The sequence below is a fragment of the Cornus florida genome, unplaced genomic scaffold (assembly GCF_030987335.1).
Source record: "Cornus florida cultivar Cherokee Brave unplaced genomic scaffold, ASM3098733v1 CherokeeBrave_3.0.0_Hap2_Chr02, whole genome shotgun sequence".
NCBI lineage: Eukaryota > Viridiplantae > Streptophyta > Magnoliopsida > Cornales > Cornaceae > Cornus > Cornus florida.
In genome coordinates this window covers 48,832,256-48,846,634 of record NW_026775572.1, presented here as the reverse complement: position 1 = coordinate 48,846,634, position 14,379 = coordinate 48,832,256, and the positions used below count along the sequence as shown (strand labels likewise).

At 38.9% G+C, this 14,379-nt stretch overlaps 1 protein-coding gene across 1 annotated transcript; it reads left to right on the top strand.

The window, feature by feature from the left end:
* The first annotated feature begins 2,330 nt into the window (after positions 1-2,330).
* LOC132294934 (uncharacterized) lies at positions 2,331-12,970 on the top strand. Its single transcript, XM_059792965.1, has 2 exons — positions 2,331-2,394; positions 12,098-12,970. Exon 2 carries the CDS (start codon positions 12,109-12,111, stop codon positions 12,670-12,672), a length of 564 nt encoding a protein of 187 aa, XP_059648948.1. The 5' UTR covers positions 2,331-2,394; positions 12,098-12,108; the 3' UTR covers positions 12,673-12,970.
* Positions 12,971-14,379: the final 1,409 nt, after the last annotated feature.

Here is a 14,379-nt window from a genome sequence, read left to right as displayed (position 1 = left end):
CTTAAATAGTAACTTTCTTAACCTCCCAAAAATGGGAGGAATTAGAAGGAAAAGGAAGGAGAGACTTTTTGATGCCAAATTTACCCTTACACAAAATCAAAGCAAGAATTACAGACCTTGATAAGTTGATTTAGAAAAAAAATTAAACAAAACCCAAACATACCCATTAGCAGTTGCAGAGGGAGAGGGGGGCAAGCTTGAGAGTTGACAGAGCCAGTGGCTGAAGCTTGCGAACGGCAAACCCGAACTGGATGGGTTTTGATTTTTTGAACAATTTGAAATGATATGCCGATATGGGTGAAGTATACGAATTTCTCTCTTCTGATTCGTGTAAATTTTGTGGTTTGCAGTTGCACAGAGAGAGATTGGGGGGGTTGGGAACGAGAATAGAGATGGAGGGTTAAATGATTTGCCCTAATTTTTTTTTTTTATTTAACTTTTCTAGTGGCCTATCATCCATGGGCCTTATAGCTTATGCCTATTTTTTTTTTCTTTTTCTTTTTTGGTGGCCTTCTTAAATGTATAAATTTATCTTTTAAAATATAAAAAGGCAAAATAGTAAATTTATTAAAATAATTTTCTTTTCTTTCTTTTTCCAAACATGATTATTATTCTTCCCTTTTTTTTTTTTTTTTTCATTAATCAACCAAACCCGATATGAGGTTAAAATTATCATTTCTTTCTCTTCCCTTTCCCTCATAATTAATGCTATCCTTTCCCTGCAAACCTGCTGTACCAAACATAGCCTAAACGAAAAATAATTTTTAACTACAGACATTTTACCATGGTTCCGCAATATGCCACTGACGTGAGAAAAGCCAAAGCAACAGTAATATTTGGTTGATCCTATATTTCTATGATTCAAAGAATCCTTTCTTATTTGATCCCTTTGAATTCTATATTTGAAGTTGTGATCGGATCTATTCATTAACAAGATTCGATTCAATACATTTCTTATGTACTATTTCTACCAAGGTCCCTTCAAATTGGTGGTTACAAAATTACTTTCTACCACGGTTTAATATGCACCACGGTCCAATTGGAACTGCAGTAGAAATTGTATTTTATCATGGTTTTTTTTCCGTGATAGAAAGTGAAATTATTTTCCCCGGTATTATTCCCGTTAGTAATTGACGAAAACAAAATCAAAATAATAATAATAATAAATCTGCAGTAACACAAACACGGTCCAACATAAAAAAGCCCTTAACACAAAATTTTTTTGTCTTCGAAGAAAAGCCCTAACACAAAAATCTTCTTGTGTACATCTCGCTGCAAAGGGGCTTTCCATCGTCGTCTCCGTCTCCGGTCGCCATCGTCGTCTCCGTCTCCGGTCATCATAGAAGGGACCCCTACGCCGTAAATGATAACACACGGCTCAGGAACGAAACCCTAAATCCGGAGATTGTGTTTTTAATTTCGTTCTCAGTAAAAAATAATAGGTATGTAATATCTTCCCTTTCTCGTACATATGACCCAGATTTCATCATTTTTCGTTGCTTTGCCCAAATCTTTGAAAGTGGTGTTCGTTCTTTTATTGACTAGTTGTTCGTTCTCTGGGGCTGATGAGATGTAGCTGTGTTGATTGAGAGCAAAATTCAGTTCTATAAAGAAGCGACCCTTTGTCTGATCGGTAAGCAAAGCCTAACTTCTCTCTGTTCAATTCCTTCCTCTTGCTTCCTTTTTCACACACACACTTGCACACACTGACACACACATAGTCTTGATTTCATTAGCTAAGTCACATACATGTTTTAGTTTTCTTCTAGATGACAAACCAATTGTAAAGAAGATTTTTAAATTTGACAGACTTTATTTTGTGGAACTTTTTTTGTATTAAAGAAAAAAGAAGAAATTCCTGATATTTTGTGGAACTGAAAACTCCTATTTTGTTCAATTGACCTCTGAGTTAACATTTTTTAATATTTGCCTTGTGAAAAAAATATATATATTCTTGTCCGCGTGTTTTTGTGGTGTCATTGTCAGAGTAAGTTTATTATTCTCTCTAGACACACAGGGCTCATCAAAGTTACTCTCTAATTATAGACGCATAGTGATCCCTTTGCTACGTCATTTGATTTCGTTGCATTTTCGACAGATCTGCGATTTTGATTTCTTGCTTTTGAGCTTCGAAGTGGAAAATATTGATTGAAAAAGGTCTGTAATATCAAATTCATATACATATATATATATACGTTTCGTGGAGGTTTCAAAAAATTTCATTATTTAACCTCTGTAATAATATACATTGACGCTCCTATATACGTTGTATACATTTTAGAACGGAAATGTTCAATTAAATGGAATTTTTACATTTTAGTTTTTGACAGGGTGATTTTGATTTTGATTTTGATTGTGCGAACTTTGAAGCAATTAACTTTCAGAAAACAGCAGGTAATTTCTTTCCGTGCGTGCGTATTGTGAATTTTTTATTTTTTATTTTGATTGATTCATATCCCTTTTGAAATCTCTTCCCTTAGTTGGTAACAAGACTTTGTTAGAAATATTGTTCATAGGAACCAACCATCTGTGCTACATGATAATGATGATACAGTATGTGATATAGAAGTTTGTGCAGTACATACATACGTATAATATGTATGCATTTCTTTGGTTCTGAAACTTATATTATATTTTGGTTCAGAAATTTTAAGCAATGTGAGTTATGTTTTTACCACAGGTGTGACTTTGGAAAATGGAAACACGAAACATGTGGGAATTAGAATTGGAAAATGTGATGCAAAAATACTATGAGAAATACGCTAGCAAAATCTGAATATGATTAGAAACCTTATTGGAATGATGTAAAACGCGTGAATGATGCCGAAATAGATGAAGAAATTCAATTGTTTGTAGATTATTTTTAGGTAATTAATTGTTAGTAGAATTTATCAAATCACTGTATCATATTAAATGTTGTTTTTTTTAGGATAATAACCTTGACGTCCCTGAGGTTTGGGCTAAAATCCCCGGATGGAACTTTTTAAATAGTTGTGATCGACCTCCATTGAGTTTTATGAAAGTATTGATAGCCAACACCATGGACATCTGGTGAAGTCTGCTAAATAAATTTACTTTAAAATATCAAAATTAGAAATTACACATACCACACGCACTGACACACACATACCACCGCCATTTCCTTGTCCCACAGCCACCTTCTCTCTCTCTCTAATCAACCTCCAGCACCACATCCTTCCCCCGCCGTCACCTTGTTAGCTCTTTCTTTTTGTCTCTTTGACTCTCACAGTGCTCAGCAAAGAAGACCCTGTGGTTCACAACCTCACAATACTATGTGAGTTTAAACCATGGTTGTCAAAATCGCGATTTTGAGTTGTCAATTTTAGAAGATAGAATTAAAAGGGAAAAAAAGAAAAGTAAAAAGAAAAGAAAAGAAGATGACAAATACATTAAAAACAACAATAATATTGTGTATAATACAACGAAACTCATTTCCGAGAAGAAGAGATGAAGCTGGAGTCTGATTATTCTAGACACAATCTTTGGCGGCCACATCATTCTTTACTATTTTACCTCAAACCAAAAAAGAATTAAAAAAATAATTTAAAGCTGTAAGCCTATACCTATGAAGCACCGATACGTCAAAGAGGCATGACGTACGTGTCCGACACGCTCCAGAGCGTGTCCCTTCTTTTCATTTTTGTTTTGAGTTCAGACACGTCGCCGGACACACCATCGGACACCAGGACGGACACGGCTGTTTGGGCTTCGTTTACACAGAGATGTATATAATATACAATAATTATATATGTGAATATATGTGTATCCATTCAGAAAGATTCTGAAGTTGAGATAATACATAAAATATCTAGATTGAGGGGATGGGGTAATCGCTGGAAGAAAGAGAGTCTGAGAGCCGATACAGGAGATGAATACAGTCTTGAGAGGTAACAGTGCATGAAAGAAGGAGATTGAGGAGGAGTGGGGGGATAAAATCAATCTCATCTTTGTTTTCTAATTCGTTTGGTTACAAGGATAGTAAATGGCCTTTTGGGACATATTGTTATATATCTTCTATTAGAGTATATTTTAATGTTTGGTTACGGGGATAGAGGATGCACCTTTTGGATATATTGATATATATCATATTTTGGAGATATTTTATTGGAATATGGGATTGAGTTATCTGGTGGGCAAAATTTATATGGTTTATGTTTAATTGTTTATAAATATAATTTATAAATTGATAAAAATAAAATTTTATGTAAAATAAAAAATTATATTATTATTTTATTAACGTATCCCTGCCGTGTCCGTGTCTTATTTATTTATTTTTTTATTTGCCGTATCCCCGTGTCCGTATCAACCCAATAATGAAAAAATTTGTGATTTGCCGGGTTTAAGAGAGAATGATAGAAAGAGGATTAAGAAAGAGAAGTAAACAAAGAAATAAAGAGGGTTAGGGTTTTGTTAGAAAAAGAATTAGGGCTTAGTTACTAAAAATTCATAGAAGAGAAGAATTTCGTGGAAACAAGTGGAAAAAAGAAAAAGAGAGAGAAAAAGAATTTTGTTGTGAAAGGAAAAAAGAAGTAAATAGGGCTTGTGAAGAAGAAGAAAGAAAAAAAGAGGACAAAGAATAAGAGAGAAGAGAGGGGAGAGAGAGAGAGAGCATTCACCGGGAGTAAAGCTTGTTTGGTGGGAGAACAAGAGAGAGTCAAAGATGTTCGTGCAAGGGTGTGAACAATTGAACTAAAATATAAGCATGTGTTGGATATTAAATTGTTTTAGAAAACAACATTTAAGTAATTATTTAATGACCCTCCTCATATTTACACTTCAACCTAGCTTTCTTTCTAAAAATTTCTTAAAATCCCCAAGTGCCTTACTTCTTAAAAAAAATGAAAAAATCCCCAAGAATGGGACACGCATTTCGGACACATATCCATGGCGTGTCCGCACCATGTCCATGCCTTGTCCGTGTCGTGTCCAAATATTCAAAAAAATAAAAAAAAAAATTCCAACACGTTTTTTGGTGTGTCCAACACATGTTGGGGCGTGTCCGTGTCCGTGTCCGACGCGGATTCTTTGCCCTTTTAGGCGTGTCCGTGCTTCCTAGAGGAGGATTGACCTATAATATGGTACCTCTAGGTGTAACCTTCTGATTCTATCCAAGCAGCTTTTTTATTTTTATTTTTTATAAGAAAGATGGTATTAGAAGCTTTCAAAAGGGGAATGCAGCCCAAAATATAGAAGAAGATCCTAAAAGGCCCCTAAGCTCTCTGAATGTCCAAAAAAATCAGCCATCTCCCCCAAAGATTTACAATTCGTCCCAGTAACCCAACAAAAAAGAGAACTGAGGGAAAAAAAATTTCAACACCCCAATAGGAGTCTCCTCGCCGTCAAAAAGATCTCCTATTACGTTCTCTTCAAAGACATCACCAAAGGCACAAGGGTGCCACCCTCCATGAGTACGAGCTTGGGATCCCACTATACATCCCTCCAAGCCTCAATCAAGCCAAAAGAGGTGCCAGGCATGACCCAAGAAACCCCAAACAAAGAGAAGAGCAAGCCCCAACTGTCCTTAGTAACCGGGCAATGCAACAAAAAATGATCAACGGTCTCCTCATCCCTCTTGCACATACAACACTAGTTGACCGCAGCCTGTCTCCTCCTCAAATTGTCAAGGGTCAAAATCTTCTCCAAAACAACCGTCCAGCAAATGAATGCCACCTTAAGGGTACAAACCAAGGAATCAACCTCACCCACAGTCACCTTTTGGTGGTACAGCGACGCCAAAAACCCAAGAACTTCATCCAGATCCCAATCTTGATAATGCCTCAAGAAACGCCCATCCCAAGTCGTCCTCCCACCATCAAGGCAATAGCAGCCGGCAACTAAAGCATGCCTATCCATGGCAATCCTGAAGACTCACACATGCCAACGCATAGTGCCCACACCATCTGTCCTGTCCTCCTAGAACAGGATAAAAGAGCTTCCTTGAGCCCTGAACCTGATGTGTTTATAGAATTCATCCGACACTTTCCTTACGAATTTCCAAACACTCACCCCACCTGGAATCCTCACCTCGAGGGAGCACCATCCACCCCTCTCCTCTCCAAATCTCTGAGCGATAACTCTCCTCCAAAGCCTATCCCTCTTAACTCCGAACCTTTAAAGCCACTTCCCCAAGAGAGCCTTATTAAAAAGCTCCAATCTCTGGATCCCCAAACTACCTTACTAAAGTGGCCTGCAAACGTGCTCCCAATGGACAAGATGGTACTTGAACTCCTCCCCCAATCCACTACAAAGAAAGTTCCGCTGAAGTCTCTCAATCCTCATAGCCACAAAGGAAGGAATTTGAAAGAGGAAGAGAAAATATCTAGGAAGGCTCGAAAGCGTACTCTTCAAAAGGGTAATCTTCCCGCCCTTCGAGAGATAGTATTTCTTCCACCCCACCAGGCACCAGCCTCCTCTCAACCCTCTCTACAATCAGGTCCCAAGCACTAACAATCGTCGAAGATGTCCTTAAGGGTAGTCCCAAGTAGGGATGGCAATTTGACCCACCCCTGCGGTTACCCGTCCCACCCTGCACCGTTTTTGGCGGTTTTAGGGGACCGTTTTGCTTATTTGAGCGGGGATGGTTTGATGTAATAAAAACCCGCACGGATTTGGTGCCCGCCGGGGGGGGGGGGGGGGGGGGGGGGTTGCCTCGCTCCGTTTAGATAGGCAAATTACTTAAGTATCCTTATTTCATTAGTATATATATTTCTCATTATATATTAAGTACCTTATATAACAATATTAAAGTAACAAATGAATTTGATTAAAAGAAATTTTGCAATGGTGAAGAATTGAAGACGAGGGGAAAAAAAAAAAGAAAAAAAAAAGAGCAAATCTATTTCAACAATAAATAAATTTTGGTCTTAAACGGGGCGGGGCGGGTACCCGTGGGGGTAAAAATGTTAAACGGTTACGGGGATGGGGTGAAAAGTTTTCCTTTTTTTGCGGTTTTGGGTGGGGACGGGAGTGGGATTTTTAAACAGTTGTGGGGGCGGGGGAGGGTACACCCGCCTAAACCTGCCCCCGTTGCCATCCCTAGTCCCAAGTATGAAATGGGGAAGTGGCCAACATTGTATCCCAAAGTATCCGCCAAAAGAGAAATGTTTGTAACCTCTCCCGCTGGAACCAACATGCTTTTCCCAACATTCACTTTCAGGCCTGAGACAACCTGGAAACAAACGATAACATAACGCAAGTATCCCATCTAAGCCTCACCCATATCACAATGCACTAAAGTATCATCTGTTGGGTTATATCCAGCTGATTAGGGGGTCTCTACCCACCTTGAAACCTCTAATGAAGCCCAGATCCATTGCCCTCCTTATCAACCCACTGAGAGCCTCCATCCTAACAATGAACTGAAAAGGGGAGAGCAGATCTCTCTGTCTCAAACCACACGAGCTCCTAAAAAAACCAGTTAGAGAGTTCACGAGGACTGAGAACCTTGCCACGGAAATGCAGAACTCAATCATTTCATCCAAGTCACCTCGAACCCCGTCCTCTCCAACATGTTTTGTAAGAAACTCTAGCTCACGTGATCGTAAGCCGTCTCAATATCAAGCTTACACAAACTCTTCATTCTAGTGTCCACACACTCACTAGCAATAAGCGCCGAATCAAGAATCTACCAACCATCAACAAAAGCGTTATGAGATTCTGAGATGATTCCATTAGGGGTACACAAAGAACCGGTGGAACCGGAGAATTGATCGGAACCGAACGAACCAATGCTTCAATTTTGGTTCCTCACTTGTTCAGTTCCGGTTCCAAATTTGTGGAATCGTTAAGGTTCGGTTCCTATTCCAGACCCTTTGGAACTGAACTGATTATATTATATTATATATATATATATATATATATATATTAATCATATAATTACAATGCATAATGATAATTACATAAATTTGTTGGCCATAAGAGCGACAAAGACCCACCCATCAGTATTATCTTGACCATTGTGTAATATCACATAGGATAGGGATTTATTGTTGAAAAAGGAAAAAGTGATAGGAGTAATATCCTCTCTTCTATCTTATCTTTAGTAGAAACTTCAATCATCATTCTACATCAGTCGACAACAATGTAATTAAAATAGTGACATTTCATAATTACAAATGATAAAGTAAAAGAAGATTAATTGCTCTTTTCTATTTAACTAATTGACTCCCACTAAAACCAATAAATAAAATAATCAAAATAAAGAATTTATAAGAATCGACTTATTTCCGTTCTTAGTAGACTCCATAGAGAAAGGGAAATTGGGTCCCTTATGAACTAGAATCAATCATTTTTTTTGAAGTAGTAAACAAAATTATTCTCAAATTTTATATAATGGGAATTGTGGAACCGAACTGAACCGTTCTCAACGGTTTGGTTTTGATACCTTGTCCCAACAGTTCCGGTTTCAATTTTCTAGGAATCATTGGGAATGGTTTAGTTCTGGTTCCGCAAGGAACCATACCGACTTGAACCGTGTGCACCCCTCGATTCCATCCATAACACTTCTCATTCTCCAGGCTAGGACTTTAGCTATTAATTTATAGATACATCCCATTAAACTAATAGGTCTTAAGTCTCTTAAATCTAATGCTTTTCCCTTCTTGGGAATAAGGGCAATAAAGGACGCATTGAGACTTCTTTCAAAGCACCCCTGAGAATGAAAAGTGCCCCATCACATCTCTCCTGACCACCTCCCAATGGTGAAGAAGAAAACGTAAAGAGAAACCATTCGGGCCCGGGGATTTATCCCCATTGGAACTTTTTTGCGCCGTAAGCACTTCTTCCTCTTCACTAAACAGACGCTCCAAATAACCACTGTCCTTGGTAGAAATTGGGTTGAATGCCAACCCTCCCAATAAATGTCTCTAACTGTAGCTCTCAGTGAACAAACTCTGATATAATGAGGCCACAACCACTCTCCTACACACATCCTCCTCCCTATTAAGCTTTTCTCCTCCAACCTGAATCCTCCCAATACGATTTCCCCTCTGATGAGCATTGACAGTCTTATGAAGAACCTCGTATTCCATTCACCCTCCTTAAGCCATAGAGCACGAGATTTTTGATGCCATGGGATTACGTGGGACATGCAATTTCGACGCTCTTTTCAGGATTGGGAGGTGGACGAGGTATTTGTTTTTTTGGATCTGTTGTATCGACAAGAAACAGTTGGCAGAGGTTGTGATGATATGACATGGATTCCCTCTTCCCATGGTCGCTTCGAAGTTCGATCTTTATTCTTATGTCTTTCTGATTTTGATATTGTTGATTATCCGTGGAAGACTATCTGGCGTTCTATGGCTCCAAGTAGGTGGCATTCTTTGTTTGGATCGCTGTATGGGGTAAGATCCTAACAATTGATAATCTAAGGAAAAGGGGTAACTGTCTTGTTAACTGGTGTTGCCTTTGCAAACAAGATGGTGAGTCAGTTGCTCATATTCTCATGCATTGTCCTGTGGCGAGAGATTGTTGGAATCTTATTTTTTGTCTGTTTAGTATGCGTTAGGTTATGCCTCGTTATTCTAAGGATTTGATTCGTATTTGAAGAGGATGTCTTGTGCGTAGTGCTATTCGCGATTATTGGAAAGTAGTACCATATTGTGTCTGGTGGTGCATTTGGAAGGAAAATAATAGTAGAATGTTCGAAGGGAAAGAATTGTCCACGGCGATTCTGAAACTCCATATCATTCGTTGTCTTTTCAATTATGTGAAAAGGAAGTCATGTTCCTCTTCCGAAGATTTAATTATTTTTTTTGGCTTCTTCAGGGCCTTAAACCCCGGTTCCACTTTTGTTTAAGGGATGCGTTTCCCTATCGAACGCCTTGTTAATTTTTTTTTTTTTTTTTTGATAAGTAGCAATTATTCGCTCTGTTATTCGAATGCCTTTTTAATTCAATTATTACTTATCAAAAAAAAAAATCCTCTGAAATAGCAATCTCCGCTTTGCATTGCTCCCTCCGAATCCTCTCTGCCCTCTCTCCTATCAATCTCTGCGATGTCAGATAGAGCCTTGTTCTTTATCCATCCCAAATTCTCAAAAACCTCCTTATTCCACCTCTTTAAGTCGCCCTTTAGCAGACGAAGTTTATTAGCCAGAATGAAACTCGGAGTGCCACTCACCTAGGGATGGCAATTTGACCCGCCCCCGCGGTTACCCGCCCCACCCCGCCCCGTTTTTGGCGGTTTTAGAGGACAGTTTTGCTTATTTGGGTGGGGATAGTTTGATGCAATAAAAACCCGTGCAGGTCTGGTGCGGGGGCGGGGAGAGGTCGCCCCGCCCGGCCCCGCCCCGCCCGGTTTAGATAGGCAAATTACTTAAGTACCCTTATTTCATTAATATATATATTTCCAACTATATATTAATTATCCCATAGAACAATATTAAAGTAACAAATGAATTTTATTAAAAGGAAAGTTGCAATGGTGAAGAATTGAAGATGAGGAAAAAAAAAAAGAAGAGCAAATCCATTTCAACAATAATTGAATTATGGTCTTAAACGGGGCGGGGCGGGGCGGGTATCCGCGGGGCTAAAAATGTTAAACGGTTACGGGGATGGGGCGGAAAGTTCCCTCGTTTTTGCGGTTTTGGGCGGGGACAGGGGCGGGGTTTTTAAACGGTTGCAGGGACAGAGGAGGGTACACTCGCCCAAACTCACCTCCGTTGCCATCCCTACACTCACCCTATACCCCTCCCACCAATCCCTGACTCTCTACGTAAACTCCTCCGCCTAAAGCCATATGTTCTCAAACTGGAAGGGCGTGCTCCTCCTCCGCATGCCCCTGCAATCTAGCACTAATGGAATATGATCAGAAGTGACTTTTAGTTAGCGTCGCCTAGGTCACATCTGGAAACTTCTCCTCCCAGTCACCCGAAATAAGAAAACGATCCAATTTGGCAAGGTAGGATTCTGCCTGCCGCTAGACCAGGTAAAGGATATACCCTCCATGGGCAAGTCAACCAACTGAAGGTCGTCAATAAACTCAGAAAATTGCTCCATATCCGTCATCCACCTCCCTCCAGTAGACCGCTCCAATGGGACCGAACCACATTGAAATCCTGACCCGCGCACCAAGGGAGATTCTATCTACTACAAACAAAGCGGACCTCATCCCATTACAACCGTCTTTTGCCGTCCTCAACAGGGCCATAGACTCCAGAGAACACCTGGTGAAACCCATCCTCCTCCATAGAGAAAGTGCACGAGACTGGACACCCACCTCCTGTCCCACATAACGAGGATCCGCCCAGAGGTACCTGTAACTCCCAACATCTCCCACCCCAAGGACTTTTCACCATCCCATCCGAAACTGACTCCATCTTTTGTCTCTTGGAGACACACCACATGAGCTCCCCATTTCCGCACGGCCAACTACACCACCTTTCACTTGTCCGGGTCATTGAGACCTCAGACATTCTAAGAAATAATGCAGAACATCATTTGGAAACAATCATGTTCCACCTTCCTCCTCCCTCTACCCCGCTCCCACTCCATCCCACTTCTCCTCTCATAATTTATATATGAAATTAGGTTCTGAACTTCCCTCTCCCCTTTCCACAAAGCGTTGTTCTTCCTCCCTACCCCTTCCACCCATAGCCTGATCATTCTTCCCCTCATAAGTCATCCCTAAGCAAGAACTGATCCCCTCAATATTATCCCTAAGCGCAACCCTCCCCACAAGAAACACCCTCACCCACACCTAAGGCATTCTCCTCCCTCTCGGGAAGCACCATATCCAGAGGTTACATCATAATCCCTTCCGCAGCCGCCGCCTCTTCTCAAGGCAGAATATCAAGCTTGGGCAGGGCCTCCATAGCACACTCAAAACGGAGTACAAGCATGCACATACATTAATATCCAGAGGTTGCATCATAATATTACTCTTGATTTATTGTAATTTTTCTTTCTGCACATACACCAGCATGCACATACATTAACATCCCACTACTTTTGTTTCAAAAAAAAAATGATTGAAATAAGCATTTACTCTTTTTTTTTTGGTTCCGTCAGAACTTAGTTGTTAATCTGTAAAGTTCTCTTGTCTTGTTTAATTTGGACATCCAAACTTGTGTTGGTAGGGATTTTCAGAATGTCTGCTTATACCATAATGACCCAAAAAGGTAGGCAGCTGAATGACCTGCAAGAACGCCTCAAAGGAATTCATGATGAAGTTGAAGTAAGAAGCAGGATGATTGAACAAACGAAAAGAAAAATAAAACAGTTGGATGTTGAAGATGAAAAATCAAACAAAAGGCGAACATCATTGGATAACATGAAATTTTTGAGAGTTTCAGACTTGGATAAGATTGAAAATCTCGAGAGAGTTACGAGAAACACTGAAATCCAAGAGAATAGTAGGTATGGGGAATTGATGGAAGACTTGAAGAGGAGTGCTATGGCTCTAAATTGTGAGGTACGCGTTACAAACAAGGAAGAAGTGGATAAAGCGAAAGACTTGCAAAACTTGACTGGCCTTCATATCACTGTTTTTGTCTCCTCTGAGAACTTTGAACTACTCAAAGAACACATGGATGGAATGACTCGCATGGATGGAATGACTGTTAATATAACGAGCCAAGAAATTGATCAAGCAAAAAGAAAGCGTAATGAAGGTGATCAGCCAGAAACGTCTGCTAAGCGCTCAAGGGACTAGAGGACTGACTTTTCAATCATTGATACGAGGAAATGTACTGTGGGTGAGGACAGCAAATTGTTTCAATGTTTCTTTTTTGATTTTCTTGAGACTGTTTCTACATGTTATTGAGGTAGAGGGGCCTGTCCTGCTTCCTTTCTGCTTGTTTGTTAATGTTGCTTAGGAGAAAAAAAAAAACACTTTGCATTAGCTCATGAAATACTTCTTGCACAAGTCACTTTAACCAAACAATGTTGACAATGTTGTTGTTTTAATTAATGAGTAATGGTTCCATTATATAAGAGGAAGTTTTGTAAAAGTAACATTTTGAATTGGTAAGACACGGATGTGACATTTGGGAGCACCGAATTGGCGATAATTTCTGAAGTAAATTTCTTTCAATTCCAAATTTAGGGTGGCAATTCGGTTCCCCCAAACATAGGTCTATTTGGGCAGTGTTATAAATGTTCGATTAATCTATAGAGAAAGACATGCATTTGCAGGGCATGGAAGATTTTTGGTCTGCCATACAATCATACAGTGGCTGCTATCAGTTTAAACTGACACTATTTGGTGATATGGTTTACATCAAGGTTCAGTGTAAAATATTTTTTGTTTTTTTTCTTTGTGTTTTTTGGTATTTGACTGTCGTTAAATATTTACGAAAAAATATATACATTAAAACATAACAAAAATGATATATTCATTATTTTTCGACAAGTTATTTTATACGTTTTATTCGAAGGATTAGATCTCAATTTCAACCTAAATTTTTACCAAACATTAGAAAAATATATATATATATAGTACCTGAAAGAAGAAGCAAATGGAGCCTACAACCATGATCCATACAATAGTTAGATCAGATCAGAAAATGTGGGATCCAGTGGAAAATGACCCAATAGAATCTCCTCGTAGTAAAGCTCCAGGTAGGCCTAGGAAAAACAGCCAGAAGGGTAGCAGATGAGCCTACTGTACAAGCCCAGTTAGCAGGGCTCTGACAGCTAGGTGCAAGCTCTGCAATCAGTTGGGCCACACTATAAGGGGGTTGTTAAAGAGCTCCGGTCAATGGCTCTCAACAGCATAGTGGCGATGTTGTCCAAGTGATCGGTTAGACCTTAAGCGCTCCTACTCTATCATTTTAAGGTTCGATGGCTCTCGGCAGCAGATATTTAAGAGACTTCGTTAGCAGCAGTAAAAACGTTAACTTTGTTTCTATGTCACTTAAACTATCCGTTTTTTTTTTAACAAAATGATCTATCTTAAAAGTTTATTTTTCTCTTTGACTGAATTAAGCAAAATAATTACATAGGCAGTAAAAAAATCTCGAATGTCACTTGAACTACCTTTTTTTAAACAAAATGATCTATTTTAAAAGTTTATTTTTTTCTTGATTGAATTAAGCAAAATAATTACATATGCATTGAAAATCATTGTTTAGGGCCAATCTCTAAACTCTTATTTTAAAATACCAAATCATCATTTTTAAATCAAATAATTTATTTCACCCTAAAAATTCAACAAAAAACACACATTATGTCAAAAATTTACAAATAATAAATAAAAATGAAATGAGCCCATTTATTATTAATTGTATTTCAAATCAAGCCGTTGTTATGACTTTATATAGTTAAATACCCCAATTGTTATGACTATTCAGTTTTATGTATTTCACCCCCAATTGATTACAATTTGCATCAACAAAATTATGATAATATTCATGTGTAT